Source organism: Nesoenas mayeri (assembly GCF_963082525.1).
Source record: "Nesoenas mayeri genome assembly, chromosome: 8".
Lineage (NCBI taxonomy): Eukaryota > Metazoa > Chordata > Aves > Columbiformes > Columbidae > Nesoenas > Nesoenas mayeri.
The window spans coordinates 32256686-32284235 of record NC_137554.1 but is presented as its reverse complement, the minus strand read 5'-3'; the positions used below and the strand labels follow the sequence as shown (position 1 = coordinate 32284235).

At 56.0% G+C, this 27550-nt stretch overlaps 3 protein-coding genes across 3 annotated transcripts in view; 2 read left to right on the top strand and 1 right to left on the bottom strand.

Annotated features, from left to right (window-relative positions):
• The window catches only part of ZSWIM5 (zinc finger SWIM-type containing 5), a gene marked incomplete at its 5' end in the record, with an annotated part of 110493 nt that extends 98386 nt beyond the window's left edge, over positions 1-12107 (top strand). Inside the window, 8 exons of the mRNA XM_080349105.1 lie at positions 427-573; positions 1509-1646; positions 2180-2440; positions 2851-2986; positions 5469-5626; positions 7885-8048; positions 8337-8418; positions 8767-12107. Of these exons, the coding sequence (XP_080205231.1) occupies positions 427-573; positions 1509-1646; positions 2180-2440; positions 2851-2986; positions 5469-5626; positions 7885-8048; positions 8337-8418; positions 8767-9629 (1949 nt within the window). The 3' untranslated portion in view covers positions 9630-12107. The remainder of the gene's footprint in view (positions 1-426; positions 574-1508; positions 1647-2179; positions 2441-2850; positions 2987-5468; positions 5627-7884; positions 8049-8336; positions 8419-8766) is intronic.
• Positions 12108-12223: 116 nt separating this feature from the next.
• Positions 12224-15548, bottom strand: UROD (uroporphyrinogen decarboxylase). Its single transcript, XM_080348565.1, has 10 exons — positions 15493-15548; positions 14646-14758; positions 14485-14564; positions 14235-14297; positions 13940-14137; positions 13538-13699; positions 13266-13403; positions 13021-13121; positions 12691-12757; positions 12224-12502 (listed from the first exon to the last, which is right to left on the bottom strand). Exons 1-10 carry the CDS (start codon positions 15513-15515, stop codon positions 12338-12340), a joined length of 1110 nt encoding a protein of 369 aa, XP_080204691.1. The 5' UTR covers positions 15516-15548; the 3' UTR covers positions 12224-12337.
• A 183-nt stretch (positions 15549-15731) lies between these two features.
• Positions 15732-26541, top strand: LOC308042766 (E3 ubiquitin-protein ligase HECTD3-like). Its single transcript, XM_080348405.1, has 21 exons — positions 15732-16185; positions 16279-16439; positions 16842-16934; positions 17196-17331; positions 17790-17905; positions 18189-18302; positions 18646-18728; positions 19091-19256; positions 19723-19804; positions 20725-20907; positions 21586-21638; positions 21959-22023; positions 22456-22559; positions 22885-23004; positions 23353-23442; positions 23803-24009; positions 24397-24526; positions 24821-24895; positions 25129-25210; positions 25332-25403; positions 25658-26541. The coding sequence occupies exons 1-21, from the start codon at positions 15862-15864 to the stop codon at positions 25740-25742; spliced, it is 2541 nt and encodes an 846-aa protein (XP_080204531.1). The 5' UTR covers positions 15732-15861; the 3' UTR covers positions 25743-26541.
• Positions 26542-27550: the final 1009 nt, after the last annotated feature.

The following is a 27550-nucleotide window of genomic DNA, read 5'->3' as shown; positions in this document are numbered from 1 at the left end:
AAGCCGTGGAGTGCACAGCAATGAGAGAGAGAAATCACTGTAAGCCGTGCAGATCTGGGGAGAAATGAGTGGCGGGGTTGTAACAGCCTGTGCTTGGAGCTGTCATATTGCAGCAATGATGTGTTGGAAGTGCTCCCATTAGATGGAGTTTGCGAAGGTGGGGATTTAGGTACCGACGTGGCTACTGTGGGCTGAAGGTGGCAGGAGTCCCATCAGTATTCCTGGTTGGCATCCCTGCCTGCATCAGGGAGACAGGGATGAATTCAAGACAGGGAGCAGGAGTTCAGCTGGGGGTTGGGGGGATCAGTAGAAGAAAATGCTGTGAAGTTTGATGCTGTCAGGTTCTCTCCCCCCATCAGTACCATCCTGTGAGTTTCTGTGCTCCTCTGGCTCAGCCGAGCCCCCACGTCTGTCCTTGCCTTGCAGAACACGTCCCGACAGCCTGCGCTCGGGTGGACGCCCTGCGCTCCCACGGCTACCCCAGAGAAGCTCTCCGGCTGACTGTTGCCATAATCAACACCCTGCGACTGCAGCAGCAAAGGCAGCTGGAAATATATAAGCATCAGAAGAAAGGTATGAGCTATGGGAGGAGTGTCTCACAAGGCCTGCTGGGGTGTCCCAGCTGGCTGAGGAAGCCTTCTCCACCTCGCAGAGTAGTGCCGCTCCATCCAGAGCAGCGGGGGTTGGTGGTGGGCAGCACTGTATGGGGGTACTCACACCCTAGAAAGACAAATTGATGCATCTGATTGTTTGAGCCAAATGGTATTGGTACCCACATGCTAAATACAGAGGTGCCATGTGCTGCGTTCAGGCTGCTAGAGCAGGGATGTTCTTGTTCCCGCTGTCGCTGTGTCTGGTTGACTGTCAGGACTGCCCAGGCAAGCGATGTCTGCGTTAAAGAGGAGCTGGCTGTCTGCGGAGCTGCAGTAACTTGTTGTGTGTGCTACCTCCACCTTGCATTTGCTGAGTAAATTGTACCAGGAGGAAAGCCTGTTGCTTCTGCTTTGCAAATGCAGTTGGCAGGGAGCCGGGGTCAGTTACTGCAGCGCTGCTGGTGGTCGGTGACTTCTGGACCTCGCTAGCTCGAGATCCTCAAAAGATGGAGCTTTTAAGGCTTACTTGGACGTCTGTCATCTCTGGAGAGATTTCTGTCTGTGTTTCCAAAACATTCAGGCTGCTGTTGCAAATGAGTCCATAAGCTGCATGTCTGACTGTATAGACCCTGTCTTGGGACTCTGCAGTCCCACGTGTCCTCCTGGAACAGAGAATGAGCTGCTGCATCTTATGTGGCCTGAGGGACACCTTTTTTTGTTGGGTGCCTGCTCCCTCTGATGTCTGTGGCTGCTCTGAGCTGCTCCTTGCTCTCGTGAACCACTGTGCCAGAATTGGCTCTGGACGTTCCCGTGTCCACAGGGGTAAGAAAAGGCCTCTGGTCTCAGAGACCTCTCTGGGTGCAGAACCTGTCTTTAAATTCCTCACTTCATGGTTTTTCTGTTCCATTTTTGCAGAGCTGCTGCAGCGAGGAGCAACAACCATCACCAACTTGGAGGGCTGGGTGGGCCATCCTCTGAACCCCATCGGCTGCCTCTTTCTCACCCTGACCGAAGCTTGTAGATTAGAAGAGGAAAATTGCCTTGAAATTTCAGGTACCAAGCACTTCTGGCTCCCTTCCCGGTGCTGCAGCTGAACTGAGCCTGGTGGGACAACCATGGGTGCAGGTCTGGGGCTTGGGACTCCTGGGCTCCAAATCTTCCCGCTCTCCACCCTTGCAGGAGCAGCCAGGACAGCGCTGCAGTGCGGGGAGGGAGCAGTTAGTGCCCTGAGTTTTCCCAGTGAGGTTTCCCAACCCAGTTTTTCTGGTTTTCAGCCAGAGCAGCTCAGGAGAGTGACTTAGCAGAGCTGGGCTGAGGGATGCCAGCCTGCGGGAAAGGTCTGGCGTCTGCTGTGCACCATGTTGTACAGGTTTCAGGTCTCCGGCATCTCCTAGTGACAGCAGGAAGGAGGGTGAAGCCCCCGTCTCCTGCAGGGATCTTTCATCCATCTTTTCTGGGTGACTGAAGGCAGGCAGCAAGTGAAGTGTGGGTCTTGCTTCTGGAGTTAAGAGGTTTTTGTCTCTGCTGTGGTTCTGCCACCTAGGAAGACTCTTCTAACCCTTCTGCATCTCTTCCCCTTCTTCCAGACACCGGGGACTCCAAACCGCCAGTATATCAACATGTGCCCGTCGCGACTGGCAGCCAAGACAGTGGCGAGTCCTACCTGTCCTTGGCCTTAGAGGTGGCCCTGATGGGCATGGGGCAGCAGAGAGTGATGCCTGAAGGTCTCTATGCCCAGGACAAGGTGTGCCGCAATGAGGAGCAGATCATCGCCCGGCTGCAGGACCTGGAGCTGGACCCGGTGCTGGTGCAGACCCTGCGGAAGCAGTGCATCTTGCTGCTGGAAGGTTGGGGCTCGGTCCATCTAGCTGGCTTCTGTGTCTTAGCTGTGTGTTGGTGATGTCTCCAGGGTGCCCTTTCCAAGGTTGCTTCCTCTGGGGGTGTGGTGGTGCTAAGTCTGTAGGATGGCTGCTCTGCCCAAACCTCTGGCAAAGCAAGGGTTTGCTGACATCCCTGCAGCAAGACCACCTCAGAGGCATTACAGGGATGGGTGCTAAGCATGTGGCCTCAGTTTTTGAGGGATTTTGACCGGAAAAGGTTTTTAGAAAATGAAAGAAAAGCCAGTTGCCCAGGATCCAACTTGGGTAACACGCTAGGGAGCTGCTGTGAGCAGATCTTCGAAGGTTTGAGGTGGTACAAACCCCAGCTGCAGGTCCTGCTGTGCTAATGATGGCTGACAGGCTCTGCTTCTGCCTAGGTGGTCCCTTCAGCGGTTTGGGAGAAGTCATCCACCGTGAGAGTGTCCCCATGCACACCTTTGCCAAATACTTGTTCTCTGCGCTGTTGCCCCACGATGCAGACCTGGCGTACAAGCTGGCTTTGCGGGCCATGAGGTTGGTGCATGTTTTATTCTGTCTCTGCTCCTAGTTTTGCCGCTCTCCTGTGCTCTGCTGGGAAGCCGGGGTGCTTTGTAACCCAAAAGCAGGGATGGGAGTGGAGACAGGCCTGGAGTTTGTCATCCCTGAGATCATGTGAAGTGTGAAGGGCCACACAGGTACAGCAGCAGCTCACAGAATGTCAGGGATTGGAATGGACCTTGAGAGGTCATCCAGTGCAATCCCCCCATGGAGCAGGAACACCCAGATGAGGTTACACAGGAAGGTGTCCAGGCGGGTTGGAATGTCTGCAGAGAGGGAGACTCCACAACCCCCCTGGGCAGCCTGGGCCAGGCTCTGCCACCCTCACTGGGAAGAAGTTTCTTCTCATATTTAAGTGGAACCTCTTGTGTTCCAGTTTGAACCCATTACCCCTTGTCATATCTTTGGTTGTCACCGAGAATAGCCTGGCTCCATCCTCCTGACACTCACCCTTTATATATTTGTAACCATGAATGAGTCCCCCCTCAGTGTCCTCTTGTCCAGCTCCAGAGCCCCAGCTCCCTCAGCCTTTCCTCACACGGGAGATGCTCCACTCCCTGCAGCATCTTGGTGGCTGCGCTGGACTCTCTCCAGCAGTTCCCTGTCCTGCTGGAACTGAGAGGCCACAGCTGGACACAATATTCCAGGTGTGGTCTCCCCAGGGCAGAGCAGAGGGGCAGGAGAACCTCTCTGACCTACTGACCACCCCCTTCTAACCCACCCCAGGTACCATTGGCTTCCTGGCCACAAAGGCCCAGTGCTGGCTCATGGTCACCCTGCTGTCCCCAGGACCCCCAGGTCCCTTTCCCCTACACTGCTCTCCAACAGCTCATTCCCCAACTTATACTGGAACCTGGGGTTGTTCCTGCCCAGATTCAAGACTCTACACTTGCCCTTGTTATATTTCATTCAATTTTCCCTGCCCAGCTCTCCAGCCTGTCCAGGTCTCTGATGGCAGCACAGCTGCCAGTGTCAGCCACCCCTCCCAGTTTTGTATCACCAGCAAACTTGCTGACAGTGCGCTCTATTCCCTCATCCAAGTCTCTGATGAATATATTGAACAGTACTGGTCCCAGCTCAGAGAGGCTCCTGCTCTTTGTTTGGGTGATTCCTGGTTTACAAGCCCCTTTCCAAGTGATTTGCATGGGTCTGATAACGTCTGCTGGTCCGGTCCTGCACTGAACCGCTGCCTGCCTGTTGTAGTGACAGGCATCCTCTGCCGGAGCAGGTCCCAGGCTGGCACGGTGCTGTCATCTGCCTTCCATCTGCCAGGCCTCGGGCGCCCTGCCGCCCTCCCTGCCCACGAGAAGGGCTGTTTTCCCGGCACAGACAGACAGACGATTTGCTCTGGGCTTCAGGATGTTGCAGAGCTGGGCGGAGAGCACAGTCGTGTTCTGTTCTCCATTAAAGCCCAGCTCTGTCACAGGGACTGGGGACACAGCAGGTGCCCAGAGCCGCCCCATCTCCCTCCCCAGTGCGTGACACACCTCAGACATCAGCCCGTGTACCGCAGCTTTTCGGCAGGGACGGGATGGGTCTCAAAAAGGCTGGAATGTCGGCCATCAACCCCAGAGCATCCCAGTGCCCTCTCCCTCTAACACCATTAAAATCCCAGCCCAGAGCATCATCCTTCCTGCAGCATTTCCTTGGTGAAATGGGCCATTTCTTCCCAGCACTGGGGGAGATTTTGAAATCTCCTCATCCTAGGAAGAGCTTCTCAGGAGGACAGACAGACTTCATGAGCAGCCAAGGGCCTGCACAGTGTGTGGGGACACCGTGCCTCACCAGACCTAAGAATTTCAGTCACAGAACAGGAACAGGACTGAGTGTCCTAAGGGTGCCCGTTGCTCCCTCATTGTCTGTTAGTGCCTGTCCCTCAGCTGGCCTTCAGGTTGGTGACACCAGCACCAACTCAGGGGTTTAAGAGACAACGTGGTTTTGCCACCGTGGCTGGTGACCTGAGACTCCTGCTGCCTTTTCTTAGGCTTCCTTCTCCCACAGGTTTTCCAGGCTTTTAGATATCTCCACAAAAGCAGGTAACCCAACCCAGCTGTGGGGACCTGGGGGAAATCTGCCTCTGCTTCTGATCATGACCGGGCGTTTTAAGAAGAACCAGATGATAAAGCCAGGAGTTCTGCTGGGTGCTCTGACATGAAAGGGAATGGGGAGGGATTTTGCTGCTTTTTTTTTTTTTCTGAGACTTGTGCTTTTCCTTACAAGTTTATAAATCACTTCACAGATCATTCTTTTCCTTTCAAGTCAGTCTGAGATTGATCTCCCTGCTCATGTGTTGAGCACACAGCCTCGGGAGCCCCCACACGTGCACAGCAGCAGGATGCTTTCAAAGGCATTGCTGCGGGCTGCTGTCTGCTGGCAGCCCCTGCCTCGCCTCGGGGAGAGGGGACAAAGCCAGGGCTGGACTGGGGTCTGACGCTGCCTCCTCTTGTTTGTCCTTCAGGTTGCCCGTCCTGGAGACCACGGCACCATCCGGCGATGTGACTCACCCCCACCACCTGGTGTCAGTGGTCCCCAGCAGATACCCACGCTGGTTCACCCTGGGGCACCTGGAGTCGCAGCAGTGCGAGCTGGCCTCCACCATGCTCACAGCAGCCAAAGGTTGGTGTGGGGGCAGCTCTGGGACAGGGGTGATGGAACGATGCTGCACAAGCGCATCAAAGGGATTTTCTTGGAGAAAAGTGGGAGTGCTTGCTTCTGCTGCCTTGAGCCCTGGAAGAGACCGGCTGGGTGCCCCGCTGGCAGCCCGCTGCGGGCAGGGCACGGTGGGCTGGCTGTGGAGCAGCATACTGGAGTCTGGGATCTCCAGGGCTCATGTCCCACAGGGTCACAAGGCTTGTGGTTCGGCAGCATAGGACACGAGGCTCCCGGGAGGTGCCGGCAGCCCTGCAGAAATGCAAACCGCAGCGCTGCTGATCCTGGGTACTGCCCCTGGGTGACACTAGACTATGTTTGCCCTGCAGCGTGGTCAGCTGCCAGCTCAGCTCACCCTGCCAGACGTGCCGTGGGTTCATGGGTTCATGCCATGGTTTATTTTGAAGCTGCTTATCATTTTACCTCTGCTTTGTCTCTTCCTGCCCTGTAGTAATGATCTTGCAAAGGCTGTAGGAGGGAGGAGACCTCCCTGTGCACCAAACCACATGTAGCTTTTGGCAGGGCTGAACATGGGGACAGCTGTGCTGAGTGGGACACTGGGGTCCCAGCCATAGCGGGGCTTGTAAAACAATCCTCGCTGGTCTCTCAGGCCTCTTCAGTTCCTGCTCAGGCACAATGATGAAGGCGAGCATGGGCTTTTCATTAAACGTCATTCTGTCCAGAAACCAATGCCACCGGGATAGCTGGTGCCTTGTGCCCTGTGGAGGCAGGTGAGCTGAGCAGTTGGTGCTGCCGCTGCTGTCCCACCTCCAGCCCGCAGTGCTGCCAGCCTCATGGGGACAGTGTCGCTTCCCCAGTGAGGTGGAAGGTAAATGAACCATCAGAAAGCTCCAGCCTCTCTGCCTTGGCAGCCTCTTCTCTCCTTCCAGCTCCCCTCCTCTTGGCTACGTTTCCAGGACTGATGGTTTCCTGCCCCTGCCTTGCAGTGCCCTGACCCAAGAGTTGGTACATGGCTTATCCTTAGTTTCTTCTCCCTTCCAGCCTTTAATGGGAATGAGGTTTTCATGCTGAGGGTTCAGGGCTGTTGGATTATGTATGTTTTTCCCACTGTCCCCTTCACCGGGTGTTCCCCCACCGCAGCATGTCCCGATGTGATCCTGTGTCCTCACAGCCTTTCTCGCCTGCACCCCCGCGAGCTGTGTTAGGGAGGCTTGGATTTGGTGGTGGTGCCAGCAGCTGCTGTGGGTGGCAGGAGATATCTTGAGCTATTAGTCACCCGAGATGTCCCTGCATCCCCAGGTGCAGTGCCAGGCTTTCCACACTGCTGTGCATTATTGGGTTTGCTTTATGTGAGGTTAATATGCTCAGTTTACGACTATCAGAGTAGAAACATCAACCTGGAACAAGGCAGAGGGACCTGATGGGGCACATCGGCATCTCTGATCTGCACCCATGCCAACGGTCCCTCTCCCACCCTTTGTCCTACAGGGGCTGACAGGAGGATTTCCCAAGCCAGATGCAGTATCATGATGTCAAAGACCCTTGTCAAAGACTCTCTTCCAAGATCCTGCCCCATCTCCCGATGCCATCACAGCATCCTGCTAGCACCCGTGGCCTCCTGTGGCAGGAGACCCACAGCATCGCTGGGTGTTGTGCCAGGAACCCCCTTGTTTGAGGATATCTCAGCCTGAGTTGTGAGAGCTGTGTGCCTCACCTGGGGCATCCAGGACTGAGCCTTTGCAGTGAGCCTCAGTGACCCTGGCCTGGCCTTTGCCAGCCTTGTGGTGGGAAGGGATTTACTGGGCAAGACAGTATGTGTGCAGCAAACAGCTTTTCTTCTTCTTTTTGACATTACTAAATGAAGACTGAGCTTTCTGCAGTTGTTGAGCACTGAGCATCTTCCCAAACCCCTTCTTTGTCGGGAAGAGGCTGCTTTACAGCTGTCAAACTTGAGCCCAGGGTAGAACATCCAGGTGCCTGGAGATGTCTGCTAACACTCCAGGACTTGTATGAGGTCGCTCAGGGTGGTTTGTTTTCCCCCTGAGAGGATGGCGTTGAGCAAGGATGGGCGCTGTAGGATCTGTCACCTCCTGGTGAGAACACCCCATTTTTCTGTCAGTCTGTAGGGCCTGATCCGGCATCTCTGTGCATCCCTCCATGTGGATGTCAGAGGGGCTGACCATGCTGAAGTGCAGGCAGAAGTTGGGGCTCAGGGGTGAGCTGAGGGGAGGACAAACCATCTGACTGTCCTTTCCTGTACCCAGGGGACATGCTGCGCCTACGCACGGTGCTGGAGGCCATCCAGAAGAACATCCACTCCTCCTCCTTGATCTTCAAGCTGGCCCAAGACGCGTTCAAGATTGCCACACCAGCCGACAGCAACTCAGACACAACGCTGCTCAACGTGGCGCTGGAGCTGGGGCTCCAGGTACAGGATGGCATGGGGGGATGCTTGCAGCCCTTCTGCCCCTCATGCTGCAGCATGGTGGTCTTCCAAGCACGTGGTCCCTCGTGGAAGGATGGCCCTGAGCAGGGAAGCTAAGCCTTGGGAGGCTTCTGTGCTTGCTGAGGTTTGGATGGAGGCAAGGCAGTGCCAGGGAGCCTCATGGGGACCCAGTAGACAGTTGGGTCAGGGGACTTTTGGGGAGCCCCATGGTGTTGGGTGGCAGCAGTGGAGCCCTGTGGGGCGCCCGGTCACCCTAAGTTTGCCTCGCAGGTGATGCGCATGACCCTGTCCACCCTCAACTGGCGGCGGCGGGAGATGGTGAGGTGGCTGGTGACGTGCGCTACCGAAGTGGGTGAGTGCCTCATCGTGCTGGGGGATCTGGCCCCCATCTAGTGGGAGTGGGGTGGGCACAAACAGCCCAGGGTCATTCACCGCCCTGGGCATCTGAGCTCTCCTGAGTCTCCCATTTCTTCCTGAGTAACTTGGATGTAGCCACAATGCTGTCTGGGTTTGGGACTGGGACAGGTCCCCTGAACCCTCAGGCCAGGCCAACAGTGTTTGCTGTGCCCTGCAGCATGGAGAGCAGGGTGGCCTCTGCCTGTGCCCCTTTGCCCTGGCTCCAGGCACCAGGGACTCAGAGGAACCCCGTGATCCGAGCTGAGCTCCAGGGCTGTGCTATGACCCCGGTATTTTCTTGCAGGGGTGAGAGCCCTGGTGAGCATCCTGCAGAGCTGGTACTCACTGTTCACCCCCACGGAAGCCACCAGCATCGTGGCGGCTACAGTGATGTCCCACAACACCATCCTGCGCCTAAGCCTGGACTACCCACAGCGGGAAGAGCTGGCCAGCTGCGCTCGCACCCTGGCCCTGCAGTGCGCCATGAAGGACCCGCAGAACTGCGCCCTGTCTGCCCTGACCCTCTGCGAGAAGGACCACATCGCCTTCGAGACCGCCTACCAGATCGTCATTGACGCTGCCTCTACCGGCATGACCTACACGCAGCTCTTCACCATCGCCCGCTACATGGAGCACCGGGGCTACCCGCTGCGGGCCTTCAAACTGGCCTCGTTGGCCATGACGCATCTCAACTTGGCCTACAACCAGGACACGCACCCGGCCATCAACGACGTGCTCTGGGCCTGCGCCTTGAGCCACTCCCTGGGCAAAAACGAGCTGGCGGCCATCATCCCGCTGGTGGTGAAGAGCGTGCACTGTGCCACGGTGCTCTCGGACATCCTTCGCCGCTGCACCATGACGGCCCCAGGGCTGGCCGGCATCCCCGGCCGCAGGAACTCGGGGAAGCTGATGTCCACCGACAAAGCCCCTCTGCGGCAGCTGCTGGACGCGACGATAAGCGCCTACATCAACACCACCCACTCCCGGCTCACCCACATCAGCCCGCGGCACTACGGGGAGTTCATCGAGTTCCTCAGCAAGGCCAGGGAGACCTTCCTCCTGGCGCAGGACGGGCACATACAGTTTGCCCAGTTCATTGACAATCTCAAACAAATCTACAAAGGCAAGAAAAAACTGATGCTGCTGGTGCGGGAACGGTTTGGGTGAGCCCCGGCCGCGGCCACGCGCACTGGCACAGGGACTTGGGAGAGAAGAAGGAAAGCGGAGATCACCTTCCCCCCATCAGCAGAGGCTGCTCTGTTCTGGTCTTCTGTTTCTTTATTTGTTTGTTTGTTTTCTTTCTTATTTTTTTTTTCCTTTCTTGGATTTAACCGTTTCACACGCTGAGAGGATCCAGAGATTCCTTGGGCACAAACCAAAAGGCAACCACAGGGAAAAAGGATGGTTCGCTCAGCCCCCTGCCCTCCCTTGCCAATACCAAAACCTAACCTGGAAATCTAATACCTCTTTCCTGAAGGAAGCAGTCGCTGGAGGGACCCGAAGGTTGGAAAGTGCAAAAATCTTTAAAATCATAGGAGGAATTAAAAAATAAAAATAAAAAAATAAAAAAAAAATAAATAAAAAGAAAAGCAGAGCGAGCAAAGAAACCCGCAACACTAGAACCTCATGCGTCACCAAAAGCAATGGCTTTGCAGAGCGCTTCTCCCGCCCGCCCGAGACATGCAAACTCCTCTATTTGTGAAGATACTTCAATAAAAACAAGTTAAAGTAACTGTTCTCAGGGATTGCTTACTAAAAGTAACACAAAAAAAAAAAGCATTTATGATACTGTAAATACTATAGTATATGTGTCAATTATTAAATTGTAAAGTTATAATTATTTATAATTCTGTCTTTTATTTGGGGGATACTTGAAATTGTCGTGGGCTGGGGCGATTATTTTTATTATTGCTATTATTATTATTATTATTATTATAACTATTATTTAAAAAACACAAAACAAAACCACAGACAAAAGGAGGAGGAGGCACGCAAACATTTCTCAGGTTCCCATGGCATCGTTGGCAGCGAGAAGGTTGTGGGGGGAGGCGAACATCCACTCGACTCACAGCCCTGGGACGGACAGATGGATGGACGGATGGACAGAGGGAGGAGCGGCAGCCCAGCGCTTGAGGATGACGGGAGGAAGGAACTCGGGGCGACGCTCGCTCAGACACACACGGACGCTGGCGATGGAGGACATGAGCCCAGCGGGCACAGGGGTATGGGGTGCCCAGGCAGGCGGGGGGCACCGGGGCTGCTGGCTCTGGGGAGGGGGGGAAGGGGCAGGCGCAGCCCCACGACCCCCAGCACCCATCTGTGTCCTGGCTCCTGGTGCGGCCAGCGCTCGGCCCTGCCCGCTGCGCCCTGCGCTGGGGACAGACTCTGTGGCGGGGCTGGCAGCTCTGCGGTTTTGGTTCATTTCTTTGCCAGTGGGTCAGGGGGGCTGGGGGAGCCGGGGCCGGGCTGGACAATGACTTGTAGTTAGAGAATGTGGGCTAATTATCTGCTGTCTGGTTTAATTGTTTGGAAAGTGACTTGTGTCCGCGCTCCGGCCAGGAAACCAATTGTACTCGGTCTCTGTCGCCACCAAAATAGCGGTCTTCAACCAGTCTGTTTCTCTCTTTTTTTCCTTCCTTTTTTTTTTTTTTTCCCCTTTTGCGTGCGTGCGTGTATGTGTGTGTGCGACCTCTTCATCTGATGTTTAATAATAAAAGGGATGAACGTTACTACCTGTATCTCTACTGCCTTGCTTTTAGGTCAGAGGGGTTACCGTGCTTACTGGGCAGCCCAGCACCATGGGGGCAGCTCTGGAGGGAGCCGGCATTGCAGCCCCCCATGGCACCCAGCTCCTGTGCAAGGGGGACAGAACAGTGGCTGCTTCAGGGTGCGACCCCCTGCCAGGCTCAGCGCAAGCAAGTCCTGGCCCACCCTGGTGGCACTGCCCCATCTATGCTGGCTGGAGCAGCGTTGGTGTCCACGTCTTGATCCATCCTACAGCCAGCCTGACTGCAGCGAGTGGCTGTGGTACAGGATGCTGTAGCACAGTGGTGTGGTCCGGGGTTCCTGGGTGCTGCCAGCACCTCAGGTTGCTGCTTGCTGCAGGGTTTGCTGCGCCACAGGCAGACTTGGTCCCAAGGATCGATCAGAGGAGATGGTGAAGGTGTGTGTGAGGGGGAAGACCTCCAGGACCAGTGGGATGGTTCCAAAGAGGTTCTAGGAGCTGGAGGAGGGTGGTGATGCTGCTAGGGCCATGCTGTCCCTGCCACCATCCCAGCCAGTGTGGCAGAGTGCTGCTTGTGCTAGTGCCTGGATGGCTACTGCCAGTGACCCCCAGGTGAGTCCTGCTGGGTCTCCCACACACTCGGGGATGCCCTGGGTTGATGTCATGTTTTCTACTTCCATCTGAGCAGGACTGTGGCACAGCTTACGCTGAGCCTGTGGCAGTGGTGGGCTGTGACCCTGCCAGCCTCAGGCAGCACATCTCCCACAGTTTGCTGAGCACATCTGTAGCACCAGGAGACACCTGTTGTGCTCTGGGCTCGCATCCCCTCTCACAAGCCCTTGCACAATGATCTGCAGCCTGGCAGGAACAGGCATCCCCCCATGTCGCTGGCATCCCCTTTTCCCCATCCTAACCTGCAGGACAGGGCTCAGGGGCTCCCCCTGACCTCACATGCCCACTGCCAGGCTGCCACCACTGCCCACCTCCTTCAGGGCTGTCCAGTTCCCTGTCCCGCCAGCCAGAGCCACACGGCTGCTGTGGAGATGGTGCAGGTTTAATGCTGCAGTCCAGCCAGGAGCAAGCCTCTGTGACAATGTGCTACTTGGAGAGACTGTGCCCAAACCAGAGTCCTGTCCACATGTCCCCAGGCTCAGCTGTGCTTGTTGATGTGGCGGGAATGAGCATGCACGGCCTCCACGAAAGCACCCACGTGCTCAGGGTTCATGTCGGGGTAGAGGCCATGGCCCAGGTTGGCAATGTAGCGTTGGGTCCCGAAACCCTCCAACATCTTCTTCACCAGCTCACCAATCTTCTCCTGTGGGCACAGTGGAAAACCATGTGTCAATCTCATCCCACCCAGGGTACTCCAGCCCCAACACTCCACAGCCAGCCTGGCGGGGGCTGCTGGGACACAAACTGGCAGTGCAGGTAAAGAAACTGAGGCAAGAGGCCTTTAATGCAAGCTGGAACGAGTCCCCATTGCTGACAATGGCCACGACTCACCTTGGGTGCATAGAGAGCACAGGGATCCAGGTTCCCTTGCAGGGTGACATCTTTCCCTGTCTGTGCACTGCAGCAGAGAGGAAGCAGGTGAGTAGTTGTACGTGGTGCAGAGGCTGAGGACAGCCAGGTGCCTGCAGTTGCACTGCAGGGCACATGGGTCCCTCAGCGCAGCCCCTGGTTGCTGTGAGCTCCATGTAGCATGGGGGCACAACTGTTCCCATCTCTGGAGCAGAAATCTCCAGGCCTGGGATGGCTCAGGGTGGAGGAAGGGGTCAGGGTACCCGGGCTGGGGTGCTGCCCAGGCACCCAAACACTGTGCCAGACTTTTACCGAGCTTCCTGCGGCCGGATAGTCCAGTCGAGACCGACCACCTCGTAGCCGGCGTGGGCCAGGTCACGCAGCGCATAGTGTGCGTCCTTCGCAAAGATGATCTGGGGAGGGAATGGATGGGCAGTAATGCTGCTCTGGGTCAGGCCCCTCTTCGCAGGCTAGACAGGGGGAGGCAGGTACCAGGGGATGGACCTGTCTCCAGAAGCGCCCCCAGGCCAGGGTCAACCCAGGCAGCCCTGACTCACCATGGGCACCAGGGGCAGCGCCTCCTCCTTCAGCTTGCTCTTGACAGCCCGGGCGATGTTGCGGATGTATGGCAGGGCGAAGTCCTCAAACTGCTCTGGGCCCAGGTGTCCCGCATGGGACTCAAACACCTGGAGCGCCTGCCAGGGACACAGAGCAGGGAGAGCTGCACCTTGGTCCCTCCTCCTTCTCCTCCCAGAAGCTAGACCATCTCTGCACCCTGTCCCCCATCCCTGCCCTCCTGCCTGGACCTGTCCTACATCCCAGGACACACCTGCGCTCCGGCAGCCACCTGCCCCACCAGGTAGTCAGTGACAACATCAGCCAGCAGCCGCAGCAGTCGGTGGCTTGCCTCGGGGTGACGGTAGAGCCAGCTCTTGGCCTTGGCCATTGTAGTGGAGCCACCGCCTTCAATCATGTACGACATGAGTGTCCACTGTGCGAAGTAGAGAAGTGGAGTGAGGGAGGTGATGAAGACGAGAAAAGATGCGAGGGGCCAGTCACAATGCTGAAGGTAAGACTTGCGAGCATCCTAGAGCCTGGAGCACAGATGCTCCTGCACTGAATGTTTACCACCCCTGCACCCCTATGGCACCCACAGCTCTGGGGGCATCATGGTTGGTGCCACCCCAGAGGAAAGAGCAGAGAAATGCAGCTGGGAAGCCACATCACTTACAGGAGCACCAGAGAAGCCGATGAGGGGCACCTTGCCCTCCAGGCTGTGTCGTGTCAGCGTGATGGCCTGGAAGACATAACCAAGCTCCGCAGCCACATCCACCTTCTGTCGCAGTTTCAGCAGATCTTCCACCTCCTTTATGGGCTCTGTGAATGTGGGCCCTTTGCCAGGGACCATGACAACTTCCATGCCCAGCGCCTGGGGACAGGGGCAAATGGAAGAAGCAGGAATGGGGTGGCCCTGGATCCAGCCCCATTCCCAGCTGCTGCCCCCCATCGCCAGCTGTGGCTCTCACCTGGGGCACCACCAAGATGTCGGAGAAGATGATGGCAGCATCCAGGGGGAATCGTCTGAGTGGCTGCCGAAGGGAAGAAGCAATGTCAGTGAGGGGCTTGGACCTCCCCCCCATGGAGGGCTTGGAAAGCAAATGGCGTGCTGGGGGCCCCAATGCCTGCACCTGGGGCCACCCAGGGTGGCCAGACCCACCATTTCTCTCAGTCCCCACATGGGCACAGACACACAGATCCCCTCCAGGTGACACTCACCTGCAGTGTCAGCTCACAGCACAACTTGGGGCTCCGGCAAGTGGCAAAGAAATCCTGCGCTGCCCGGGTCTCCCGAAACTCTGCAAGGGACCAGTGAGAGTGTGATGGGGTGCGTGCTGAGCCCCCCTCGCTGTCCTTCCCACACACGTCCCCCTGCTCACCGGGCAGGTAGCGTCCTGCCTGCCGCATGCACCACACCGGGGTGTGCTCCGTCTCCTCCCCGCGTGCTGCTCGCAGGAATGTGTCGTTCTTCAGCTTGGGGAAGCCCTTGGGGCTGCGGACGAAGGAGCAGAGATGGGTTGTCACTCATGGGGGGCTGGGTGCCCTGACAGACCCCTGCAGCTGGGGCTGGGGGATGCCAGGGCTGGTGGCTTGTCCCCACGGCATGGCCTGTGACCACAGAAAAGGGCTCGTGTCCGGCTGCGACAAACGTGACCAACGATCCCCATCATGGTCGGTGCCTCTTCCTGCACAGGACGGCAGAGCCCACCCGGGGACAGGCGATGCCGGGCCCAGGGCCCCACGAGATTAAGTTATCAGGAGCAACAGCTGCTCCCGCCCGGAGAGATTCGGGGCCAGCGGGGTGTGGGGGTGGGCAGCCCTCCGCCGGTGTCCCCGTCCCTATCGGTGCCGTGCAGCCCCCAGAGGCCCAGGCGCTCGCCGAGGTGGCAACCACACGTCCCCAACCGCCCCGCACGGTGTGACCGCCGGGCGCTGCTGCAGCCCGGCCTGCCCGGGGCCGAACGGCGCCGTCCTGCTGCGGCGGCAGCGGCCGCAGGGACGGAGTCCCGGGAGCCGGCAGGGACTGCGCTGCCACAGCAGCGGCCCCGCCGACCCGCCCCGGTGAGCGGTCACAGTGCCACAGCAGTGCGGGATCAGCTGCCCCAGCGCCACCAGTGACCCTGGCGCCGGAACCGCATCGCCGGGCCCACACCGCTGTCCGCACTGCAGGCCCCGGTGCGTGTTCCCGCTCACCCCGCTGGGGTCACCGCGGCCCCGGTTACTCACAGGAGCCTCTCGCCGTCCTCCATCCTCCTGCGCCGCTCCCCGGCCCCTCGGCTGCCTCCCGACGCCCCGCCCCGGCCCGCCCCCGGCGCTGCCATCTTGCCGTAAGCCCCGCCTTTCCGTGCGCCTCCATCTTGCCCCACCCTCTCCGTACGCCTCCATCCCGTCCCGCTCCCCGCTGCTCCGTACGCCGCCATCTTGCTCTGCGTCCCGGTCCTCCGTACACAGCACGGGCGCCGCCATCTTGCCCTACGTCCGCCCCATTGGGCGCCGCCATCTTGCCTTGTCAGCGGGCGGGGTCTGCCGTAAACCCGCGAGTAGCGACCCCGCCGGTGTCGGGGTTCGGCCGCTGCCCGCCGTGCCCGGTGCGCGATGCGTGCGGGCGGGGAGGCGCCGCACCAGGTGCTGGGCCGGCTGCGGTTCCTGCTGCAGTGCAGCGAGTGCTTCCGCCGCGCCCAGGCGCTGCCCGCCGCGCTCTGCTACGTGCCGCGGGAGGTGCAGTACAAGATCTGCAAGGACCCCGCCGCCGCCAGCGCCGCCGCCCGCAGCCTGCTCAGCGTGTGGGACAGCCCGGGGCCGGCGCGGGGCGGCAAGCGGGCGGCCCGGGCCACCATCGAGGTGCGGAAGGGCGGCTGCCTCCGCGCCACCGGCGAGGAGTACTGCAACGGCGCCGGGCTCTGGGTCAAGCTCAGCAAGGTAACGGCGCGGGGAGAGCCGGGAGGCCGCGGCGGCCTGTGCTGCCCGGCCAGGGCCCCGGGCCGGCCGCTGAGCGGAGCCGCTGTCCCGCAGGAGCAGCTGGAGGAGTACCGGAGCGGCTGCGAGCTGGAGGAGGGCTGGGTGCTGGTCTGCAAACACGCCGACGGCGGGGACCGGCTGGTGCCGGTGGAGTCCACGGAGCGGATCCAGCGGCAGCAGCAGCTCTTCGGGGTGGACTATAAACCCGTCATCAGGTGCGGGGCCACCGCTCGCTCCCCCCCGGTCGCCCTCCCCGGCCCCCCCTTGCGCGGCAGGGAGCAGGGGGGTTCCCACCGTCCACCCCGGCCCTTCGCCCCGCCTGGGCTTTTGCTGCGCTGACCCCAGCCCACTTGGCCACTTCTTCCGTGTCAGCGGGGCAATGGGGACACCGGGTGTGGAGTTATCTGGGTTTCATTTGGTCACTGCGCTCATCGTCTGCCCAGTGGGGAGTGGGCTGGAAGAAGCAGAGATGGTCAGAACGGAAAGGGTGGTGGGTGATGCTGGAGGTGGTGGAGGATGGAGGACAGTGGGGCTTTAAACCTTAATCTTCCCCTTCCTTGACCACCATCTCCTTTTCCTGTGATTTTCTCACTCTCCCCTTCCCTGGGTTGTTTCAGATGGGAGCAGGTGGTGGATCTGACATACTCCCTGCGCCTCGGAGCGAAGCCCAAACCCCTGGAGCAGGATGAGGCTGCAGTAGAGAAGCTTCGGTACGTGCTGTTCCCCAACTTCTGCTGTGGTTGGGTGCAAGCCACTGCCTCTCCTGGGCTGCTCCTGTAGACTGAGGGGAGGAGTGGGGTGACAGGCAGCGAGGATCAGCTCTGCTCAGTGCAGACTTGTCCTAGGTAAGCCTGCAGAAAGCAGGAAACAGAGCAAGACCAAGGCAAGGTGGGCATGGACCTGCCTTCCCTGACCTGTTAACCTGGCCTGTCCCTGACTCTCCAGACCCATTAACTGTTTTCCCTTGATAGGTTTGTGCCCCCAACGTGGACTTATGAATGTGACGAAGACCTGGTGCATTTCCTATATGATCACATTGGGAAGGAGGATGAGAACTTGGGCAGTGTCAAGCAGTATGTGGACAGCATCGATGTCTCATCCTACACGGTGAGTCTCATGGGGGGTCTAAAGGGAGAAGGCTGGGCCAGTTTTGCTGTGCCACGGGACTGGGGAGTGTGGGTGGTGCTTGGTGTGATGCTCTGGGCTGGACTGTGTTTGAGGATGTGGGAGAGAAACCTGGTCTCAGCGGGGAGCATCATGCAGTGTATTGTGTAGTGTGGCCCCTGGAGCAGCTGCGGTCTGAGAAGCAAATGCTAATATTAGACACTAAGCTGATTTTAGGAAGGGTTGGGTATTCTGCACTGTGTGTATGACCTCAGAGCACCACGAAGGGTCAGCCCCAGTGTACTGTGCACTCTGTATTCCCTATGTCTACCCACAGCCCAGCAAAGGGAACGGGCCAGTTTGATGCCCTCTGGCTCTGGGATTCATTATGAGAGTAGCCACTAAGGGGAAGTTAGTCCTACCCTCATCTGATTTTCCTGTCATTCACTGCCCTCTTGCAGGAGGACTTCAATGTGTCATGCTTGACCGACAGCCACGCCGACACGTACTGGGAGAGCGATGGGTCCCAGGGCCAGCACTGGGTGCGGCTCAACATGAAGAAAGGCACCATTGTCAAGTGAGTGTCACCTCTCTGCTGTGCACTGGTTCACGGGTGGGGTGGGCCCTGCAGCCCCCACTCTCTGCATGAGTGCATTGTGGCCCAAATTTGCCCAGCCCTCCTTGCCCCTTGCTCTGGCTCTGGGCTTGAAGGGATCTTAGCCAGCATCATCACAGATACCTGGAGGTCCCAGCAATGTCTGCGTATGCGTGATACAAGCGTGGCCAGGCTGTGAGGGGGAGCAGCAGTGCGTGTTCAGATGCAGAGCTACTTTCTCCTTATTCCATACTTCCTTTTGCAGGAAGCTCCTGTTGACAGTGGATACCACCGATGAGAACTTCATGCCCAAGCGGGTCGCCGTGTACGGGGGTGAGGGGGACAATCTGAAGAAGCTGAACGATGTCAGCATTGATGAGTGAGTGGATGGAGGTGGGGAGGGCAGTAGGGCTTAAAGTAGGGCCTAGGGACGGGCATTTTCCATCTCTGAGCTGTGGGTTCACTCTGCCTACAATAGTAGATAGCACAACCATCAGGGCTCTCCTGGTGTGATTTTGGGACCTATCAGAAGCAGGTCGCCCAAACCTGAGGCACCAGCAGGTTCAGGCATTCAGCATGGGCTACATTCTAGGCAAGTGGGTCTGGCTTCTTGCTGTAGTTCTGAAGGATGCAGACCCTCTTCCCTTAAAAGTGGCCAAGTGATTTTTGGCAGGGTGGGCAAGGGAACAGTTCTGCAGCCGTTGTCTGTCCTGTTTTTGTAGGAGCTACATTGGGGATGTGTGCGTCCTTGAGGACATGACAACACACCTGCCTGTCATTGAGATCCGGATTGTGGAATGCAGAGGTAGGGCTGGGTGTTATGGCCACGTCTGTAATGCACCTGGAAGATACTGTATAAGAAGAGTTTATTCCCATGGATTATACTTGATCCCGCGGGCTGTTTTCAGACAATATGGGAACCTCCAGGGTGATGGAGGTGCTCAAGGCCACTTTCATCCCATTTTTTTCAACTTTCGACTGTTTGGGTTTTTTTTTCTCTTATAAATCTCCTGCTTCTTCTTCCCAGTGGAATTTCTGGCTCTCGGTGCCCAGCCCCAGAGTTGGTGGAGCGGGTCACATTCCTAATGCTTTCACTTACAGACTTACCACACTGGAAGGCTTACTTTCTCATGGTCCTAGCATATCATTTCTGGTCTCCCTTGACAGATGATGGGATTGACGTTCGCCTCCGAGGCATCAAAATCAAATCCTCCCGGCAGAGGGACCTGGGGCTTAGTGCTGACATGTTCCAGCTGCCCAATTTAGTGCGCTACCCTCGCCTGGAAGGGACAGACCCTGACCTGCTGTATCGACGGGCCGTGCTTATTCAAAGGTACTGTGTGGAGGTGGGGACAGACAGTGGGGTGGCATTGGCTGCAGGGATTGGTGTCATCTCCAGCATGAGTATGGCTGGAAGCTGTAAAGCTGTGTGAGTCCTCTCAGGACAGGCATCCCTGACCCTGGAGAAAATAGCAGAGTCATTTGGGAGCAAAGTGGGCTCTCTGGGGTAGCTACCCAGCACTTTAAAAGGAATCTTCCAGCTCAAGTTCCGAGTGTTTTGTGTGCACATCTGTGTGGGGCAGGTGCATGCAGAGTCCATTGCAAGGGGTGAGTGGTCACAACAGTGCCCATGGAGTGGGAATTAAGTACCAAAGACCCTGTGATGTAAAAGACCACCCTGGGTTGGGTTTGGATCAGTTGTTGCTTTTCTGCTTGTGTCCAGGGGTGCCTGGTCTGGAATATGCTCATGCAGATCCCTGTCCCTCCTGTGTTGCAATACCTTCTCCTTTGGGATTTAGGTTCATCAAGATCCTGGACAGTGTCTTGCATCACTTGGTGCCAGCCTGGGACCACACTGTGGGCACGTTCAGCAAACTGAAGGTGAGCAATTCCCTCTGTGTCTTGTGGGGGCTCAGTCTGACAGAGCGATTGCACTTGGGCTGTGGCAGAGGAGGCAGTCAGTGCTCGTTACCTTTAAAGCAGCTCAAGGAAAATACCTGGCTGAACTCAGGTCCTTAAAGCTGTGAAAGGCTATATTGTTTGGAGACTGGTTTCCTGCTAAAACACTGATGTGGAAACATGTAACTATGGGGTAGCAAGTAAAATCACACCAAAGCACTTCACCTTGAAAAGGACTTGGACCATAGCAGCCCTGGGCATGTGAGCTGGACACACATCCCCTCTGCCGAGGACACTCTGTTCCTGCACTTGCTGCCAGCAGTTTTGAAGCTGGCTGTGTCCAAATAGCAAGGCTTTTACCAGTAACTTCTTTCTGGCTTTAATAAGCTTCTGATTTTCATCTTTCGCATAAGACTGAACTTGTTCTTCCAGTTTGATTTCCTTACATCCTCTCCTGAAATGTGCTGGGCATTGCTGGCTAGACCCGTTCTGTGTTCCAGGCCTGGTGTTGAATAGCACTGTAATTCCTGTGCCAGCTCAGCATAAGACCCAAAGTGTTTGAAGATTCTTGTTTGTTTAGAAGAGCTTAGTTTGATTACAAATAGAAGGAATAGCAAGACCAATGGTCTGGTGAGAGCAAAGGAGAGTCCAAGTAACGCTGGAGTGTGCGCATCGGATGGTGGTTGATGGAGAGCACGTTTGGCTCAGTATCTTGCTTAAACCAGAAAGTGAAGTCTTTCAGAGGCAGTGCATCAGGCAGAGCAAATATTGTTGAGGCTGTGTGTGGATGGCAGTGGCTTTGGGAAGGCAGGAGACCTGGCAGTGCAGTGGCTTCAGTAGGAAGCAGGTGACATGTTTTGGACACTAGGCACTTCTGATGTTTCGAACATACCTGTTGGCAGCACATCAAGCAGTTCTTGCTGCTGTCCAAGAGGCGCACAGCTCTCATTACCCAGTGTCTGAAGGACTCGGAGACCAGCAAGCCCAACTTCATCCCGCGACTCTATATTAACCGGCGCCTGGCTATGGAGCACCGAGACAACCCTGCCCTGGACCCCAGCTGCAAGAACGCTGTCTTCACCCAGGTACTGTCCCTTCTGGAAGGGTCTCTGCTGGTTCTGCGATACCTCACTCCCCCCAGAGCAAAATTAACCACATAGAGGTGGGTGGAAGGGACAACATGGAGCTGGAGATACCTGAGTCCTCAAGGCCTCTTTGCGTGACTCATAGGCTCTACAGTTACATGTGCTGATGATCCCATATCCAGGAATAACATCTAGGGAGGGATTTGGGATCTCTGAGTTGAAGTCTCTGCTCTATCCTGGATGTTCTCTGTGGCATGTTGCTAATGCAGAGCATAACAATCTCATTACACTAAAGGGCAGCAAAGAGTTATTGTGTGACAATAATGATGCAGCTGCATATAGTCCTGTATTGTGGTTTTACGGCAATGCTGATCCTGTTGTCATTCTCCCCCCATCTCCAAAAGATCTCTTGCTCTGTATGTGCACAAACAGCCTCGACTGCTGTGAGGTTTAATATGTGTTCAGTGTACCTTTGAGGTCAGAAAGCTCCATAGTGGCTAACACTGTAATTTATGTTCCCTTTCCAAAAGCTAAGGGCTCCTAGACCGTTTAGAGATCATCTTTAGTCAGTATTTAAAGGTTTGAGGCAAAACAGATTTCTTCCATTTTCCTGCATTTACCTGGCACCGGTTCCCCTGCGGAAGGAAAACCAGCCTTGATCTTCTTTGGTTGTTGCAGGTGTATGAAGGCCTGAAACCCTCAGAAAAGTTTGAAAAGTCTCTAGATTACAGGTAAGCGGTGTCTGAGGGAGGGAGGGGATAACGCAGCCCTGGGAGCTGTGTCCTCTGTCACAGCACAGTGTTTGCGAAGCCTGTGTGTGTCCTCTGCTCTGGAGAGGGTTTACTGGGGCAGGAGCCAGCTCAGCTTTGAGACTGGGGCCTGTTCCCCAAGGTGTCACCTTCCTAGTGAGGATGCAGCTGTCTCTGGAGATTGAGATCTTGTCCCCTCCTAAGTCCAGGCTGCTCCACCCTGGTCCCCTGGTGTCCCTGCTGCCTCCCCAGCATCTCCCTGGCTTTGAGCAGTTCCTCAGGTGGTGCCTGGTTCTCTGCAGGTGGCCGTTGCGCTATGACCAGTGGTGGGAGTGCAAATTCATCGCAGAGGGCATCATCGACCAAGGTAGGGGCTGTGTGAGGCAAGGGCTGCTCTGGAGCAGAGCTGGGGGTTGATGGGATGACTGCTACAGGGGCTCTCATTTACTCCCAGTGTTACTGCCTGTGGAGTAGACAGGGGAGGCAGGTTGCCTTGTCCTACTACCCATGGCCATGTCCTGGGTAAGGAGTACTGCTTACTGGGATGGGGACCAGACCTTCATGAGTTGCTAACAGGAGCTTTGACAGTGCAAATGCTCCCTCTGACTCTGCTGCAGGCGAGGCAGGGATGTTAATTCTCCCATCTTTATTTCCTTTGGTGCCATAAGGCTCTGAGATGAGCCTTCTGCTCGGCCCTGGGCCAGGTTGGGCTGGAATTCCCCATCTTTGCTTCATAATTCTAAGGATCGGCACACAGGGAGTTCACATCACTAAAAATGCTTTTCTTTTGGGGTTGCAGGTGGCGGTTTTCGGGACAGCCTGGCGGACATGTCAGAGGAGCTGTGTCCCAGCTCGGCAGACACCCCTGTGCCTCTGCCCTTCTTTGTGCGCACGTCGAACCAGGTGCTGTGGGTTGAGGTGTTTGAGGAAGATCTTGCTGTGCCTCGCAGTGCAGTGCTCTCCCTGTCCCCCTGCATGCCAGGGACGTCCCTAGTGTCACTAGTCCAAAGCTTTTCCTCATGTAGGGTTGGGTGGATTGCTTTGTGGCATCTCGTTTTAGGATATGCTGACAAATGCCTGAAAATGTGTCTCTCACTAGGAATATTGCCAAGGAGTATGGGGGGTTTATCCCACTTTTGTTGTGAGAAGTGCCCAGAGGCACTGCAGGAACTGAGTTTGTGGTGCTTCATGCTGTGCTGAGATCATGACTTGGAGTTTTGCCTCACAGGGTAATGGTACTGGAGAAGCCAGGGACATGTACGTCCCCAATCCCTCCTGTAAAGACTTCCCGAAGTACGAGTGGATCGGGCAGATCATGGGAGCAGCTCTGAGGGGCAAGGAGTTTCTGGTGAGCTTTCAACCCCATCCCTGCATGGAGGTTTGCCTCAAGGGGAATTGTTAGACCCCTTCTGCAGCCTGTCTAACAGGAGCATGGGAGGGCTCTGTGATCACACACTGGGACAAATGTGTTTGGCAGGATTTGGGGCTGAGGGTTTAGGAGAGCTTACAGCCTGGGTTTTGAGAGATACTGCTGGGAACTTGGGAGAGCGTGTCTGGTCTCTGCTGAGCTATGATGGGCTGCATGTGGACAGGGGGAGCAAGGAAGCTCCTTTGTGTCTGCACTCTGGAGCCCTATCTTCATCTTTGGGAATGTCTCCTTTTGTGCAGGCTCAGCAAAATCTCTGTTCTCCTTCAGGTCCTGGATCTTCCTGGTTTTGTATGGAAACAATTAACAGGGGAGGAGGTCAGCTGGAGCAAAGACTTCCCTGCTGTGGACTCCATGCTGGTGAGAGGGACTGGGAGGCTGTGCCTATGCTATTCCTTGTGGCATTCAGCAAGGTGGTGATTTGTGTCCCTGTCCTCATTTGTACTTGCTTCCCCCTGTGATGTGTCAAAGAAACACACACAAAAAGGGCACTCTTAGCATTTAATGCATCCTGCAGCTAATACAGGGATGTAGCCATGCTGACTAGTGCTTCAAGCATGCAATGCCCTGAGGTCTGATAAACAGCTTTGTAGGGCAGCATATCCCATGCTGTGCTGCTGTTGCAGTCACTCCAGCCCTTGTCTGGGAAGGGAAGACATGGGGGCTTGAGCACACCACTGCCCACTGGGTATCTCTCTAACAAGTTGGGGCCTGGGGCAGGTGAAGCTACTGGACATGATGGAAGTCATGGACAAAGACACCTTTGAGTTCAAATTTGGGAATGAGCTGACCTACACGACGGTGCTGAGCGACCAGCGCATGGTGGAGCTGATCCCCAATGGCAGCAACACTGTGGTGCGCTATGAGGACCGCAAGGAGTTCATCCGCCTGGTGCAGAGGGCTCGGCTGGAGGAGAGCAAGGAGCAGGTAACGCTGTCCTGTAGCATCAGTGGTCATTGAGTTCACAGAGATGTACCCCCCCAGTCTGTTTCTGGTAAAATGCATTGTGGTCAGCGTTCCCGTGCTTATTACTGCAACAGTAGGCAGTCCTTTTTGATGAAGTCCTGGGGCCCATGGAGTTGTTGAGAAGCAAAGTGGCTTGTAGCAACATGGGAAGCATGGGGGTTTATTCCCAGCTCTGACGTTGGCTTCCTGTGTGAACTGGGGTGCATCGTTGTGGGATCCTGTTCCTCACTTTGGGTTCCTTGGAGCATTTGTTGAGCAGCCACATGGCTTGTGTCCAGTCCATAGGCTCAACCACGGCCCAAGGAAACGGACACAACGTGCTACTTCTGTGCCTTGTCTCGTTTTCAGATCATGGCCATGCAGGCTGGGCTGCTGAAGGTGGTGCCCCAAGCTGTTCTTGACCTCCTCACCTGGCAGGAGCTGGAAAAAAAAGTCTGTGGAGACCCTGAAGTCACAGTTGATGCTCTGAAGAAGCTCAGTAAGTGAAGGGCTCTACTGAAAACTCTCCCTGGAAAACAAGATGACTGTCTTCTCTCCGTGCTGGGACAAGGAGAGATGTGGGAGGCAGATATTGGCCTTCACTTGAGTTAGAATGTGGACCTGTATACTTTTTGCCTTTAGCTGGGGGCTTATTTGGGCAGGGGTGCCCCTTGTCTCCTTATCTGGCCTCAGAGTAGAGGCTGGGGCATCCCTAGGCTGCCAGTATCTGAGCCTCTGTGGAGCTGAGATGTGGATCTGGATATAAACTCCTTTTCTGTGTCCTTTCCGCCAGCTCGGTTTGAGGATTTTGAGCCATTGGACACCCGTGTTCAGTACTTCTGGGAAGCGCTCAACAACTTCACAAATGGTGAGTGATTTGCTCCGTCTCTACATATTCTGTGTCATGACAGCCCCTGCATGCTGGCTGGGAACTGGGAGGGTGAAACCACCCTCGTTGCTGCCTGGGGAACAGATGGGAGCTGAAGAAGCCAGAAGGTGTGCCAAAGGAGCTGCTCGCTAGTGCTGGGGATACCTGGAGGTGTCTGTACTGCATCTTGCATCTCTTTAGGGCCTGCTGATGTCTTTGCTTTTCCTTCACAGAGGATCGCAGCCGCTTTCTCAGATTTGTCACTGGCAGAAGTCGCCTTCCAGCACGAATCTACATCTACCCAGACAAGATGGGGTGAGTCCATTCTTCTGCAGCCTGCAAGGCAGACAGATCGCACACCAAAGGAATGTGTGGTCTGGTCTCCTCTGCCTCGCTGGCCTGCTGGTTCTGACCACTTTGTCACCTTCTCCCCAAGCTCTGAGACAACAGATGCTTTGCCAGAGTCGTCTACCTGCTCCAGCACCCTCTTCTTGCCCAACTATGCCACGTAAGTTTTGGTGCTTCCTTGCATCTCGGGGACTGTTATGTCTCTTCTTAACCTTGGTGCTGACCCATAGGGCCCCATCGTTTTGCCACATGTACGTGCCCCTAGCTGTACCTTGTGTCTGCTGTGATCCTCTCTGTGAGCAGCTGTTGAAGCACAACATCCATCTCAGAAAGCATCTTGTCCTCGCGGCTGACAAATGCAGCAATGGCAACTTCTCCTTGTCTTTTTTTCCCCCTTTCTCCTGCCATTCCTAGAGCCAAGATATGTGAAGAGAAGCTGCGCTATGCCGCCTATAACTGCGTGGCCATTGACACAGATATGAGCCCGTGGGAAGAGTGATGTTGCAGCCTGACCAAGCAGCATGGACAATCATTTGACAAAACCGTGCAGCGGGAGGAGTTCCTGTGTCCCCCCCCAGGATGTGTACATATAATAAACATACAGGTGTGAAGCCTGGTTCCCAGGAGTGGTCACCAGCACCTCTTTGGACATGGAGGTTTGGGTCTTCAGGAGGATGGGAGCTAGCTTGGAGTGTAAATGTGATTACAATAATGAAACGCTGGCTCAGCCCCAAAAATATCAGAAAGGTCTGGTAGGCTTTTGTAATGAGTTTCTTTTCCATGTGTCTCTGTTGCAGCTCCGCAACTCACTCTCACTTCTCCCAGGCTGTGCTCTAATCCAAACAGAAGTGCAATAGGGCTACAAAGCTGCATGGCAGGTTACAGCATGGGACAGAACTGTGAGCTGCTGCTGAAACCACAGAGATGCTCAAAGATTCTGTGTGTCCTAGCTGGAGTGTCCTGACCCCATTCTCTTGCCCTGTTTCTGCTCTCGTCTGAGGTGATGGAAATGAGATCTTTAATTTAGCCTTAAAAAGAAGTGGGGTAGTCTGCTGGCAGGTGCTGCAGGGGTGGCCTCTGGCCACCAGGTGTCACGGCAGACCTGCACAGCAGGACTGCGGGTGCTGTCAGGACAGCACTTCCATGCTTTTACATCTCCCAAAATCACAGTTCCTGTGACCACCCGTGTTTCCCTGCACCCCTTGCACAGCAGGGTCTGCTGGGGGAGCTGCCCCCCACAGGAGGTGGGAACTGTCTGCTTTCCTCCTGTTCTGAAACCTTCCAGTTCTGCATCTGGCATGCTGGTGGCCTAGCAGCTGTTCTCTCAGGCTCTTTCAGCCTTGTTTTTTTTTCCCCCTAAAAACCAGTATTACAGCTAATCTGTTATAGTTCTCATGGAGATGCACAAACAGGGCCAAGCTCGCGCCCCAGACAGGGGGGGTTAGAGCAGTAGCAGGCACGGCAGCACCAGGCTTTGCTCCCCGTTGCTGTGGGGAGGGAGGTGGAGGTCTCTGGTAGACAGGGAAAGCCTTTGCCTCAGGGCACTGGAGAGACTGTGGGTACCAAGGGTTGAAGCTCCTTGAGCACATGGACACACAGTGTGTGAGTGAGAAGCGGGCAATGAAAGCTTTACAACTTCAAGACCATTGGAACTGTTCCTTGATCGTCCCAGCCCTGGGCAGGACCAGTCATTGCTGACGACTGTGAGCAACCAGATGTCAGTGTGCTTTTACACCCCCAGCTCCCTCTTCAGTCCGTGTGGTCTGTTGGACCACCACTGCTAAGAGCCACTGTATTGGGCTTCACTGGAGTGGAGCTAATGCTGCGAGTTAAGATTTATCTTCTCTTAACGCTTCCTGCCTTTTTCTCCTCTGTTGAAGGAGTCTGTCATCCAGAAACGGCCTCCAGTTGTAAATGAAGTCCTTCCCTTCACCAGTTTCCTTTGAAACTGCTGTATTCTCAGACTTGCTGAGGGGGGTTGTACTAAAAGGGATGTAGGACCAGGAGAGAGCATCTGCTACCATCTCCAGCATCATGGTGAGTGGAAGGAGTATAGGGTGAGCAGGGAAGCTGTTTCTGGCAGCCCTTCTCTGCAGCAAAGCCTTTCATGCTCAGCTTGGTGGGTGTGAAGTCCCATCTGCTGGAGGAGGTTTTTTGTAGATCCTGGAGTTATCTCAGAATTGAGCTGTGCTGCTCTACCAGGTGTAGAGACCTGTGAAAGCCCTTCCAGTTGCAGGAAGAGTCCATTGCTGCAGTGAGGTCTCGGCTGAGATCACAGGCAGAGGGTCTGGACAAAGGTGGCTGCTG